We start from the raw sequence: 13588 nt of genomic DNA, 5'->3' as shown, positions 1-13588 counted from the left end.
ACCTCATCACAGGGCCATGACAGATAGACAGACAACATTCACACTCACATTCACACACCATTTAGTGTTGCCAATCAACCTATATATTCTAATAAAATAAAATTGATTTAAATAAAATAAAATACAAAATGTTTTCTTTTATATAAATATACTTCACTTCACTTAATATATTGTTAAACTCTAAATATAAGATATTGCTGACTTAATAGCTCTCTTGACAGTGTCAATTAAAAATTAATATTATCTTTGTACATTTTTGATGGAGTTCTTGTCATTAGATTGTGCATGTGTACCTAATGTTGTGGCCAGTAAGTGCACATGTAATGCATGGCTATTCTCACCCTTGACTAACATGAGGTCCCTGGAGCTCGTGCGCAGGCTGAGATGCTTGCCAGGAGTTTGCTGCTCCTCTTTGCAGATTAATAGAGTGATAAAAACTTGGTTGGCTGTAATCTGGAAAAGAAAAATACACAATTTTAAGAATATGTAGGGGAAAAGCATGAGAGTATGAACACTCCTACCAGAAAGTTCAGGGGAGGCGAGGCCATAGCCTGCCAAGGCGTGGCCCAGCAGCCCAGCTTTGCCCATGGCCACTACCGAGCTGCCACCATGCAGGCCATGGTACAAGACCCCCCTGCTCATAGAGGGGGTTTGGGCCGCACGGGAACCCTGATTGGCAGCGTCACCGCCGGGCAGGGTCAAAGTGGGAGGGGGATGGGGAAGAGGACTCTTCAGGTCCAGTCCTCGGCTTACGTGGGAGAAGACGGAGTACCCGATACCTGCGGCAGGAAGTGAAAAGCAGATGTGAGCAAACTTTTCTTGTCACTGAAACCATCTTCACACTTCTTCTTTCTCCATCACCTTTCTAACAGCGTGGGCTTGCATGCAAAAAAAAAAGCTTGTTTTCCGTTTAGTGCAAAAATGATTCCTGGACACATTAATGTTAAAGTAAGTTTGAATTGGTGAATGAACACCTAAGTATGTTTTAGGTGTACAGTAAATAGCACAAGAAAGTGGCAAATACTGAGAAACAAACTGTACATATACTTAAATATGTACAGAAGCAAGACGAAGAGTGACTTGTTTACCTACTGTGAGTAAAAAAGCCGGCGATATTCAAGAAAATGACTGCAAAACACAAGAAACTCGAGGAAGACTTGGAGGAGATTAGAAAATCTATCAACTCCCTGTCGGAAGATGTAAGGACAGTGGCCAAGCAGCAAGACACACTAATGGAGTTGTTGACCGAGATCAAAATGCTAAAAAACATCATCAAGGAGAAAGACAAGAAAATTGTCGACCTAGAAGCAAGAATTGACGAACTTGAACAATACACCAGAATGGACGATTTGATTATAAGCGGACTGGAAACCAAACATCGCAAGTATGCAAGAGTGGCCGGGACTCGCAGCAGGGACGCTGACAAGGACGCCGAAGCCCCGGCAGACGAACTTGAGACACTTGAACGGCAAGTAATTAACTTTTTTACAAGTAAGAACATATCTCTTCAAAGTGGCAGCATTTCGGCGTGCCATACTATACCCAGGAAGGACAGCAGAACCAACCCAGCCATTGTGATCCGGTTTGCGAATCGAAAACATAAGACAGAGTTACTACGGCAGGGAAGGAAGCTGAAAGGAACTGGGGTTTACATCAATGAACATCTTACAAAGAAGAACGCCGACATTGCAAGACAAGCACGCATCCTCAGAAAAGAAAACAAGATACAAGCAACATGGACACGAAACTGTAAAATCATGATTCGGCTAAATGGACCATATGAAGAAGCCAAAGTTGTCACGATTCGAGAGCTCCGTGACTTGGATCAATATAGATGAGACCTGCTAGGCGTATGACTGACATGGCTCATCCTTGGCTGAAGATGGGGAAGGCTTCGCGACGAGAAGGTGAGACAACTGAGAATCAAGCGTCTTCAAGAGCTGAATGCATGGACTATAAATTACATGACTTTGAATATGATGTTGACCCAGATAACCATCTGTTCAACTCAATCAATGCTACTTGTGACTACTACACCGAGGAACAATTTAATGACAATGTTAGCTTAGATAATACATTTTCTTTAATACATTTCAACTGCAGAAGCTTATATGCAAATTTCTCAAAGATTGACGAATACTTGAAGACTTTAAACAGCAAAATCAAAATAATAGCACTTTCTGAAACATGGATCGATAAAGACAGAGGTATTGACTTCTCCATTGACGGGTATAAGTTGTATCACAGTAGTAGAAAAAACAAGAAGGGAGGAGGTGTGGCCCTGTTTGTTGACTGCGACTTGAAATGTAAACCTGTCGAATGTATGACAACGGTAATCGATGATTTATTTGAATGTGTAACTGTGGAGGTAGACATAGAAAAGAAGAGAAATGTTATTGTTATGTGTTTATATAGGACACCTGGGTCTAAGGTAGAAGCATTTCATGATAGTCTGGAAGAATTACTGTGTAAGGTAAAGGAAAAGAAAACATTCGTCATGTGTGGCGACTATAACATAGACCTGCTAAGCTCACCCAGAAATAAATCAGCAAGAGACTTCTTGGATGTGGTATATAGTAGAGGGCTTTATCCATTGATCACCAAACCCAGTAGAATATCGACAAATTGTGCAACATTAATTGATCACATCTTTATAAATGACATAGAAAATAACATAAAAAGTGGATTAATAATTAATGATACAAGTGACCACTTACCTGTGTTTCTTACTTATGACTGTCAAATGTCTAGAAAGAGGGAGGAGAAAACCCATAGGTATACAAGGAAAAGGACTGAAGAGGCAAGAAATAAATTTAGGAAGGACTTATTTGAAGCAGACTGGAATGAGGTGTATGTGGGAGAGGCAAATGCTGCATATGAGGCTTTTCTTAATATTTATTTATCATTGTATGAAATACATTGTCCGAATGTATGGAAACAAAGAGACAGCTACAATATAAAGCCTTGGATTATTAAGGGACTACAGAATGCTTGTAAAAAGAAAAACAAACTTTATAGAGACTTTATAAAAGTAAGAACAAATGATGCTGAAACGAAATATAAGGTTTACAAAAACAAATTGATAACAATAATGAGACAAGCTAAAAAAGACTATTACAATAACTTACTAGAAAACAACAAAAACAATATTAAAGGAACCTGGAATATTCTGAACAAGGTAATAGGTAAAACATCGGGGCCAACAAACCCACCAAGCTATTTTATAAATGAGGATAATAAGATGATAACAAATATGAAAGAAGTAGCAAATGGATTCAATTCTTTTTTTGTGAATGTTGGACCCAAATTGGCAGAGAGTATTGAAGAACATAAAGATATACAGAGTGGATGGAGAGGGGGAAGCAAAGTGCTACAGTCCATGCTTTTAGGAGATGTTAGTGAAAATGAAATTCTATCGGTTGTAACAAAACTGAAAAATAAGGCATCAACAGACAGTGATGGTATTGACATGATAATTGTAAAAAAGACTATTGACTGTATCATCAAACCTCTATGTTATGTTTTTAATCTCTCTTTTCAAACAGGGACTTTTCCAAATAGAATGAAGGTAGCAAAAGTAATTCCACTCTATAAAACGGGAGATAAACATATATTTACTAATTACAGACCAGTGTCACTGCTGTCACAATTTTCTAAAATAATTGAAAAAATATTTGTAGAAAAATTAGACAGTTTTATTGAGAAGAACATGCTGTTGAGTGAGAGCCAGTATGGATTCCGAACTAATAGATCCACTGCTTCAGCTGTAATGAATATAATGGAGGATATAGCAACAGAAACTGATAATAGGAAATACACTATCGGTGTGTTTATTGATCTTAAAAAAGCATTTGACACAATAGATCATTCTATATTATTGTCCAAGTTGCATTCACTTGGTGTGAGAGGAGTAGTTTTAGAATGGCTAAGAAGTTATTTAGATAATAGACAAGAGTTTGTGGATTTTTTTGGGTAATACAGCTGAACAAATGAGGATTGAATGTGGAATTCCACAAGGTTCAGTTTTGGGACCTAAATTGTTTATTTTGTATATTAACGATATATGTGAGGTATCAAAGTCATTGAAATTTGTTTTATTTGCGGACGACACCAACTTTTATAGTTCGGGACATGACTTAAAAGCATTATCGATACTTATTGAACAGGAAATGATTAAACTTAAGAGATGGTTTGATGTCAACAAATTATCATTAAATGTAAAAAAAACAAAGTTTATGATTTTTGGTAAGAGGAAAAGAGAGGACACCATCAAACTGTCGATAGATGGAATTGATATTGAAAGGGTTTCTGAACTTAGATTTTTAGGAGTGATACTGGATGATGGTCTGACATGGAAATCTCATATTGCACATGTACGAAAAAAGATGTCTAAGAGTATTTTTATATTAAACAAGGTAAAATATATGTTAGATTATAGGGCAATGCGCATATTGTATTGTGCACTTATATTGCCATATATCAGCTACTGTGTGGAAGTGTGGGGGAACACATATAAGAGTAACATAAAGGCATTGTATCAATTACAGAAAAGAGCTATAAGGATTATTCATAAAGTAGATTACTTAGAACACACTAACATTTTATTTATTAACTCTGGACTATTGAAACTACAGGAGCTAGTAAAGCTACAGACATTGTGTGTCATGTTTAAGGCTAGAAGTAAAACATTACCAGCAAATTTACAAAAAATGTTTGTCATCACTTCTGAGAATACAGAGCATAGAAGAAAAGGTCATTTCAAACAACAATATTCAAGGACAACTTTAAAGCAAATGTGTACATCAGTGGTGGGGGTAAAATTGTGGAATTCTCTTTACAACGAGATAAAAAACTGTAAAAATATATTCCAATTGAAAAAAATATATAAAGATAGAACGATAAGATCATATGGACAGCCATAAGTGTTTACATTTTGTTTTTTATTTATTATTTTACTTATTTTTTGTCTGGTTTGGTATTTGCTCTGTATCATTCCGTGAGGTGTATATTATATCATTACTATTATTTTCTTGGTTTGGTTTATACTTTATGAAGTTTTGCACTTGTTGTGTTTTTCTTGTGTTTTTTGTTTTTGATTGTTTCATCACATTTGGATATATGTGTCGCCTTAAATGATATTCATGAAGTAAGATAATGTATTATGTCAAAGGGGGCAGTAAATTATAAGATTTTCTTCATCCTGCTCCTTCTCAGGAATTGTGTGAATTTAAATTGTATAATTGTGATATAATTATTTATCTTTCTAAATGCACATCAATGAATGAGATAAATAAAAATGAAATGAAATGAAATGAAAAATATGAATATTTATTTTTAATACAACTAAAAAAAGAATGTCTAAATTTTTAGAAAGTACATATTTTTAATGGGCATTACCACTATAAATGTATACTTTATTAGCTGAAAATAACAGAAATTGACACTAAGACATTATTTCAGGATACCGTATTTCCTTGAATAGCCGCCGGGCATGTAATATGCGCATGCCTTGAATTACTGCCGGGTAAAACTCACTCACCAAATTAATAAGCGCACGCTTATTTTTACCGCCGGGTCAAATTCGTGACGTTACGAGTGACGCTTCCCCTGTCGTCATTTTCATAATGGCTGAGGAGGTTTTTTATGCCTGTAGTGTGTGTAAACCAGGGGTCTTGTTCCAAAGCCATACAGATCACACTAGTGGTTGTGATATAAAACAATTTTAAGACTCTTACTAATATGCACCACACTCTGTGAACCCACACCAAACACATTTCTGGAGAGTATTGGCTCTGTGGCACATTGTAAACGCAGCATAGGGATTACTCATAATGCCGTGCATCCGTGACTCTTGGATATATTATACACGCCCCTCCGTGCGTTGGTTGAGGTGGGCGGGGTTGGGGGCGCGTGTATAATATATCCAAGAGTCACGGATGCACGGCCTTATGGGTAATCCCTATGCTGCGTTTATAATGTGCCACAGAGCCAATGCTCTCCAGAAATGTGTTTGGTTAGGGTTCACAGATTGTGGCGCATATTAGTAAGAGTTTTAAAGTTGTTTATATCACAACCATCAGTGTAAAAGGTATGGTTGTTGACCAAGTATGCATTGCAATCTCGTATAAGAAACAGCATGGTGTAAAAGTGAGCGCGATGACATGCTGTAGAGCAGTTATCCCCAAACACCGAGCCGCGGACGCAGATTAATTTTTTTTTCATTTTTTATTTTGTTATCACTCTCATTTTTCTACTGCATGCCATTGGGAAGCGCAGGGGTGAGAAGAGATTTTAAAATTATTAGCGCCTGCTTACTTTAACCGCATGCTTTGAATAAGCGCAGGAGTGAGAAGAGGTTTTAAATTAATTAGCGCCCCGGCGGCTATTCAAGGAAATACGGTATATCAGGTAACATTTTGAAAAAAACACTTCATTTTGAAAACATCCATCCATCCGCTTATCTGAGGTTGGGTCGCGGGGGCAGCAGCCTAAGCAGGGAAGCCCAGACTTCCCTCTCCCCAGCCACTTCGTCTAGCTTTTCCCGGGGGATCCTGATGCGTTCCCACGCCAGCCAGGAGACATAGTCTTCCCAACGTGTCCTGGGTCTTCCCCGTGGCCTCCAACCGGTCGGACGTGCCCTAAACACCTGCCTCGGGAGGGGCCTGGGTGTCATCTTGACCAGATGCCCGGACCACCTCATCTGGCTCCTCTCGATTTGGAGGAACAGCGGCTTTACTTTGAGCTCCTCCCGGATGGCAAAGCTTCTCACCCTATGTCTAAGGGAGAGCCCCGCCACCCGGCGGAGGAAACTCATTTCGGCCGCTTGTACCCGTGATCTTGTCCTTTCGGTCATAACACAAAGCTCATGACCATAGGTGAGGATGAGAACGTAGCTCGACCGGTAAATTGAGAGCTTTGCCTTCTGGCTTAGCTCCTTCTTCACCACAATGGATAGATACAACGTCCGCATTACTGAAGACGCCGCACCGATCCGCCTGTCGATCTCACGATCCACTCTTCCCCCACTCGTGAACAAGACTCCTAGGTACTTGAACTCCTCCACTTGGAGCACGGACTCCTCCCCAACCCGGAGATGGCACTCCACCCTTTTCCAGGCGGGAAGCATGGACTTGTACTTGGAGGTGCTGATTCTCATCCCAGTCGCTTCACACTCGGCTGCGAACCGATCCAGTGAGAGCTGAAGATCCCGGCCAGATGAAGCCATCAGGACCACATCATCTGCAAATAGCAGAGACCTAATCCTGCGGTCACCAAACAGGAACCCCTCAACGCCTTGACTGCGCCGAGAAATTCTGTCCATAAAAGTTATGAACAGAGTCATTGACAAAGGGCAGCCTCGGCGGAGTCCAACCCTCACTGGAAAGGGGTCCGACTTACTGCCGGGAATGCGGACCAAGCTCTGACACGGATCGGAGCGCCACAATCAGACAGTCCAATACCCCATACTCTCTGAGCACTCCCCACAGGACTTCCCGAGGGACACGGTCGAATGCCTTCTCCAAGTCCACAAAGCACATGTAGACTGGTTTAAAACATCCATCCATCCATTTTTTATTGCTTATTCCCTCTTGAGGTTCCGGGGGGCGCTGGCGCCTATCTCAGCTACAATCGGGGGGAAGGCGGGGTACACCCTGGACAAGTCACCACCTCATTGCAGGGCCAACACAGATAGACAGACAACATTCACACTCACTTTCACACACTAGGGCCAATTTAGTGTTGCCAATCAACCTATCCCCAGGTGCATGTCTTTGGCGGTGGGAGGAAGCCGGAATACCCAGAGGGAACCCAGAGGGAACCCACGCAGTCACGGGGAAAACATGTAAACTCCACACAGAAAGATCCCGAGCTTGGGATTGAACCCAGGACTGCAGGATCTTTGTATTGTGAGGCAGACGCACTAACCCCTCTTCCACCGTGAAGCCTGGTTGAAAACAATTTCCTTAAATTGTGAGAAAAAGTTTTGTCTTAACACATACAAACAATAGATGTTTTGTAAACACGATAAAAGTGGGCATATTTGGGCACCTCTTGATTCTATTTGATACCCATTCTTGGGGTGACAATTCGATTTGGAATCATACAATTCAACAATGTTCACAATATATTATTTAGTAAAAAAATTATAACAAAACCTTTCCAAAACAGATTTTAAGTTACAAAAGCTCCCCTTGGCTGCTGATGTATAGCTTGTACATGCTATACGTATAACAAAGAAAAATCCATCCATCCATCCATTTTCTACCGCTTATTCCCTTCGTGGTTGCGGGGGGCGCTAGAGCCTAAATATCACAGAATGTTAATCAATTTTGATGAATAAATACATAAAGCAACTCCAACTCCAAACCAAACTTTACAATACTTAGCATAGAAATGTACAAAGCAATTAAGACATACAAATACAACTAACATTACTTACAAGGAAAAACTAAAATAAATATAAGCAACAGTATCAATATTAATAATCCATCCATCCATCTATCATCTTCCGCTTATCCGAGGTCGGGTCGCGGGGGCAGCAGCCTAAGCAGGGAAGCCCAGACTTCCCTATCTCTAGCCACTTCGTTTAGCTCTTCCCGGGGGATCCAGAGGCATTCCCAGGCCAGCCGGGAGACATAGTCTTCCCAACGTGTCCTGGGTCTTCCCCGTGGCCTCCTACCAGCTGGACGTGCCCTAAACACATCCCTAGGGAGGCGTTCGGGTGGCATCCTGACCAGATGCCCGAACCACCTCATCTGGCTCCTCTCGATGTGGAGGAGCAGCGGCTTTACGTTGAGTTCCTCCCGGATGGCAGAGCTTCTCACCCTATCTCTAAGGGAGAGCCCCGCCACCCGGCGGAGGAAACTCATTTCGGCCGCTTGTACCCGTGATCTTATCCTTTCGATCATGACCCAAAGCTCATGACCATAGGTGAGGATGGGAACGTAGATCGACCGGTAAATTGAGAGCTTTGCCTTCCGGCTCAGCTCCTTCTTCACCACAACGGATCGATACAACGTCCGCATTACTGAAGACGCCGCACCGATCCGCCTGTCGATCTCACGATCCACTCTTCCCCCACTTGTGAACAAGACTCCTAGGTACTTGAACTCCTCCACTTGGGGCAGGGTCTCCTCCCCAACCCGGAGATGGCACTCCACCCTTTTCCGGGCGAGAACCATGGACTCGGACTTGGAGGTGCTGATTCTCATTTCGGTCGCTTCACACTCGGCTGCGAACCGATCCAGTGAGCGGAAGATCCCGGCCAGATGAAGCCATCAGGACTACATCATCTGCAAATAGCAGAGACCTAATCCCGTGGCCACCAAACCGGATCCCCTCAACGCCTTGGCTGCGCCTAGAAATTCTGTCCATAAAAGTTATGAACAGAATCGGTGACAAAGGACAGCTTTGGCAGAGTCCAACCCTCACTGGAAACGTGTCCGACTTACTGCCAGCAATGCGGACCAAGCTCTGACACTGATCATACAGGGAGCGGACTGCCACAATAAGACAGTCCGGTACCCCATACTCTCTGAACACTCCCCACAGGACTTCCCGAGGGACACGGTCGAATGCCTTCTCAAAGTCCACAAAGCACATGTAGACTGGTTGGGCAAACTCCCATGCACCCTCAAAAACCCTGCCGAGAGTATAGAGCTGGTCCACAGTTCCACGACCAGGACGAAATATTAAATATTAATAATATTAAATATTAATAATACTAATTTCAATAATAGTCAAAAATATATTCTTAAATTATTATTTTTTTTTAATCTTGAAAATTCTGAATAAAAATGCGATTTAGCACACCTATTATATATATTGATAAGAAATACAAATATATAAACATATATTAAGTATAAATAAATATAGATATTTTATATATTTGTACAAAAATGTCCTCATTCAATGCATACACTTTATGAATAAAGGCAAAACCATTATTTTCTCACAATGTTGTAGATTGTGATAGATGTCATTGAAAAGATTGTTTAAACAAATAAAATAATAATTATGTTGGATAGGTTGATTGGCAACACTAAAAAAAATTGGCTCTAGTGTGTGAATGTGAGTGTGAATGTTGTCTGTCTATCTGTGTTGGCCCTGTGATGAGGTGGCGACTTGTCCAGGGTGTACGCCGCCTTCCGCCCGATTGTAGCTGAGATAGGCACCAGCACCCCCCATGATCCCAAAGGGAATAAGCGGTAGAAAATGGATGGATGGATGTTTTTTAAATGTTAAAAACAAACAAACTGGGTTATTCAAATGGACCGGGGCTGGACTGTGAATATCCTTACTCTTGTACAACTTCACAATTTTGTGGCACTTTTTTGAACTGCAAACTGACGTACACACGATGTGACCAGAGTACGAATATGTTTACTCTGTAGCGGTTGATTTAAGGACATAGATCACCACACCTGTTACTTGACTTTGTCATCATTATTCACTGTACTGTTCGATTGTGCACATGACAATGTTGTTCTTGTTTAGCATTCACATATGCAGTCAAGAGCGAGTAATTTGGCGCGGCCCCTTTAAGTGGTCGTCAGGAGATTCTCCCAAAGGTGGGGGTTTGTTGTTCCCGCCATTTTTGAGTGGGTGTGATGCAAGCTTTCAGTCTTGCTGGTTCTGGATGAATAAACGACGCACACATTCTGGTGTGTCAACGATACTTCAAGTTGTCTTGCTTTCATGCTATAAGCGCAACAACTCTTCATATCATGTCACAGTAATGATAGATCATCAGTGTCACATGACTTGACGAGCAGGTGGACACTAACGACCGAAAATGGCTGCAAAGTTTTACAAAAAAAAAGAGTACCGTATTTTTCGGAGTACAAGTCGCACCTGCCGAAAATGCATAATAAAGAAGAAAAAAAACATATATACGTCGCACTGGAGTATAAGTCGCATTTTTGGGGGGAATCTATTTGATAAAACCCAACAACAAGAATAGACATTGGAAAGGCAATTTGAAATAAATAAAGAATTGTGAACAACAGGCTGAATACGTGTACGTTATATGACGCATAAATAATCAACTGAGAAGGTGCCTGGTATGTTAACATAACATATTATGGTAAGAGTCATTCAAATAACTATAACATATAGAACATGCTATACGTTTACCAAACAATCTGTCACTCCTAATCGATAAATTCCATGAAATCTTATACGTCTAGTCCAGGGGTAGGCAACCCAAAATGTTGAAAGAGCCATATTGGACCAAAAATACAAAAACAAATATTTCTGGAGCCACAAAAAAATAAAGCCATATTACATACAGATAGTGTTTTATGAGATATAAATTGAATTAAGAGGATTTAAAGGAAACTACATGAGCTCAAATATAGCTACAAATGAGACATAATGATGCAATATGTACATATAGCTAGCCTAAATAGCATGTTAGCATCGAATAGCTTGCAGTCATGCAGGAACCAAATATGTCTGATTAGCACTCCACACAATAACATCAACAAAACTCACCTTTGTGCATTCACGCACAACGGTAAAAGTTTTGGTAGACAAAACGAAACAGAAAAAGAAGTGGCATAAAACACGTCCTAGAAAGTCGGAGAAAGTTATGCAAGTAAACAAACTACGGTGAGTTCAAGGACCGCCAAAATTAGTAGGACAAAACGGTGCTCGCCAAATACTCGAATCAGTGAAGCATGTTTAATATAAACAGTGTGCTTTATAACAATTAGTGAGGTTTGTGTCATGTTTGTCCTCCTGCAGAAACCATGTTAAAACAAAAAAAATATTTGTTTCCCTTATTTTTTTCCATTTTTCATACATTTTTAAAAAAGCTCCAGAGAGCCACTAGGGCAGCGCTAAAGAGCCGCATGCGACTCTAGAGCCACGGGTTGCCGACCCCCGGTCTAGTGTCTTACGTGAATGAGCTAAATAATATCATTTGATATTTTACGGTAATGTGTTAATAATTTCACACATAAGTCGCTCCTGAGTATAAGTCGCACCCTGGCCAAACTATGAAAAAAACTGCGACTTATAGTCCGAAAAATACAGTAGGTGAGGCGGGGTTCCCCCGAGTCTGCCAAAATACCTGTGGGGATGTGGGGAGTGGTGGTTATGGGCATAGTCAAGTCATCATCAAGCAATTTGCAATAATATTTTTTTTTCTAAAAAAGCTCAAAAATGTATACACACATTTCAAAACAAATCTGTTAATATTAATTAGTACCAACATATTTTTTATCGTTTTGCCATATTTTTAATTGTTGCTGCTTTTTATACAATGTACTTTGTGGAGATTTTTTTTGTCGTGTAGAGACGTTTAATGAGTTTTTTAATTAAAACCAACTAGCAACAAATCTAGCATCTTCTGCTGGTGTTGTTATAGAATGTACTCATGTTTAGAGACCATTCACAGGTATATCTGCAATATAAAAAAAATAATGTCCACATCACACCATCACACCACATCATGTTTTAATTTTCCTGAAGGAACTCTCCTGAAGGAATCAATAAAGTACTATCTATCTATCTATCTATCTATCTATCACAGACATACTGACAACACCCCAGACAATGGCGTGCGTTTTGTTTGCATCCGGTTTCAAAGTCTTTCACGATGGTCAAGTTTTTGGTACATCACTTGTCAATAGAGCGCAAATAATAGGCTATATATATCAATTCATACTGTAACGACCAGATAATGTTAATGTTTTATTTTCGTGTGGTTTTCATTGGATATCAGTTTTTCCCACGTTTGCAAACACACCGTCCGTGCCTGTAAGGTTATTAGCAGTGTTGTTGTGTGACTGTGAGAAGCGTAGACTCACGGAAACAAAAGTTTTCACGGGAGGTAAAACCTGTTGGAATTGTGCCGTTTGTTATCATAAGATTTGTAATAAAAATTAAAAATACCGTCTGACTTTGTGTGATTTATTTTGGAGGCTACGTACTTTAATTTGTTTTCAAGTAAAAAAAATACTTTTTTTCAAGTCGTAGACATAATGAAAAACTGTGGAGACGCACCACGTTCAATCACATAAAGGGGAAATCCTGTGAGGACTTTTTCACACTTCCTGTGAGGTGACAGCCAGCTGCACACAGCAGGTTATTTTTTACCAACACATCCTTATACTGCATTTCTGTAATTTTTGGCAGAGACAATATGGAAGTGCACCATTAGTGTCACAACATGCTCGTCAAGTTAATTGCTACCATGAATTGATTAATGTAAACCCCAACTTAAACAAGTTAAAAAACTTATTCAGGTGTTAACATTTAGTGGTCAATTATACTGTGCAATCTACTAATACAAGTTTCAATCACTCAATCAATGGTCTACATTCTCTCCGGAGGATACACTATACCTGAGTGGGGCTGCATGAAGGAGGTGTGAGGTTTTTCTGAAGCTGAGCTGACACATTTAAAGCCTGCAGGGGATATGTGGGGGGCCATGCTCGGTCCGGAAGAGATGGGGAAGCTGGTTTCAGAAACCAGGAACTGAGCTTGTGGTGACCGTAGGGATGGAGCCTGGAAAGTCGAACATAAAATATACTGGTCACTCTATTAGATACACCTGCACAATCTAATGAGAGCCAATACA

General features: G+C 40.3%; 1 protein-coding gene across 6 annotated transcripts in view; it reads right to left on the bottom strand.

Moving 5' to 3' along the window:
* mef2b (myocyte enhancer factor 2b) overlaps window positions 1-13588 on the bottom strand; it is a 54264-nt gene that overhangs the window by 4664 nt on the left and 36012 nt on the right. For all 6 annotated transcript variants that reach the window (XM_061888640.1, XM_061888635.1, XM_061888641.1 and 3 more), the window contains 3 exons: window positions 13353-13515; window positions 522-779; window positions 342-453 (listed from right to left, as the gene is read on the bottom strand). In XM_061888640.1, the coding sequence (XP_061744624.1) occupies window positions 342-453; window positions 522-779; window positions 13353-13515 (533 nt within the window). The remainder of the gene's footprint in view (window positions 1-341; window positions 454-521; window positions 780-13352; window positions 13516-13588) is intronic.

This window comes from Nerophis ophidion, linkage group LG26 (genome assembly GCF_033978795.1).
Source record: "Nerophis ophidion isolate RoL-2023_Sa linkage group LG26, RoL_Noph_v1.0, whole genome shotgun sequence".
Taxonomy (NCBI): Eukaryota; Metazoa; Chordata; class Actinopteri; order Syngnathiformes; family Syngnathidae; genus Nerophis; species Nerophis ophidion.
The sequence above is the reverse complement of the archived record's forward strand: the minus strand, read 5'-3'. Positions and strand labels throughout refer to the sequence as shown.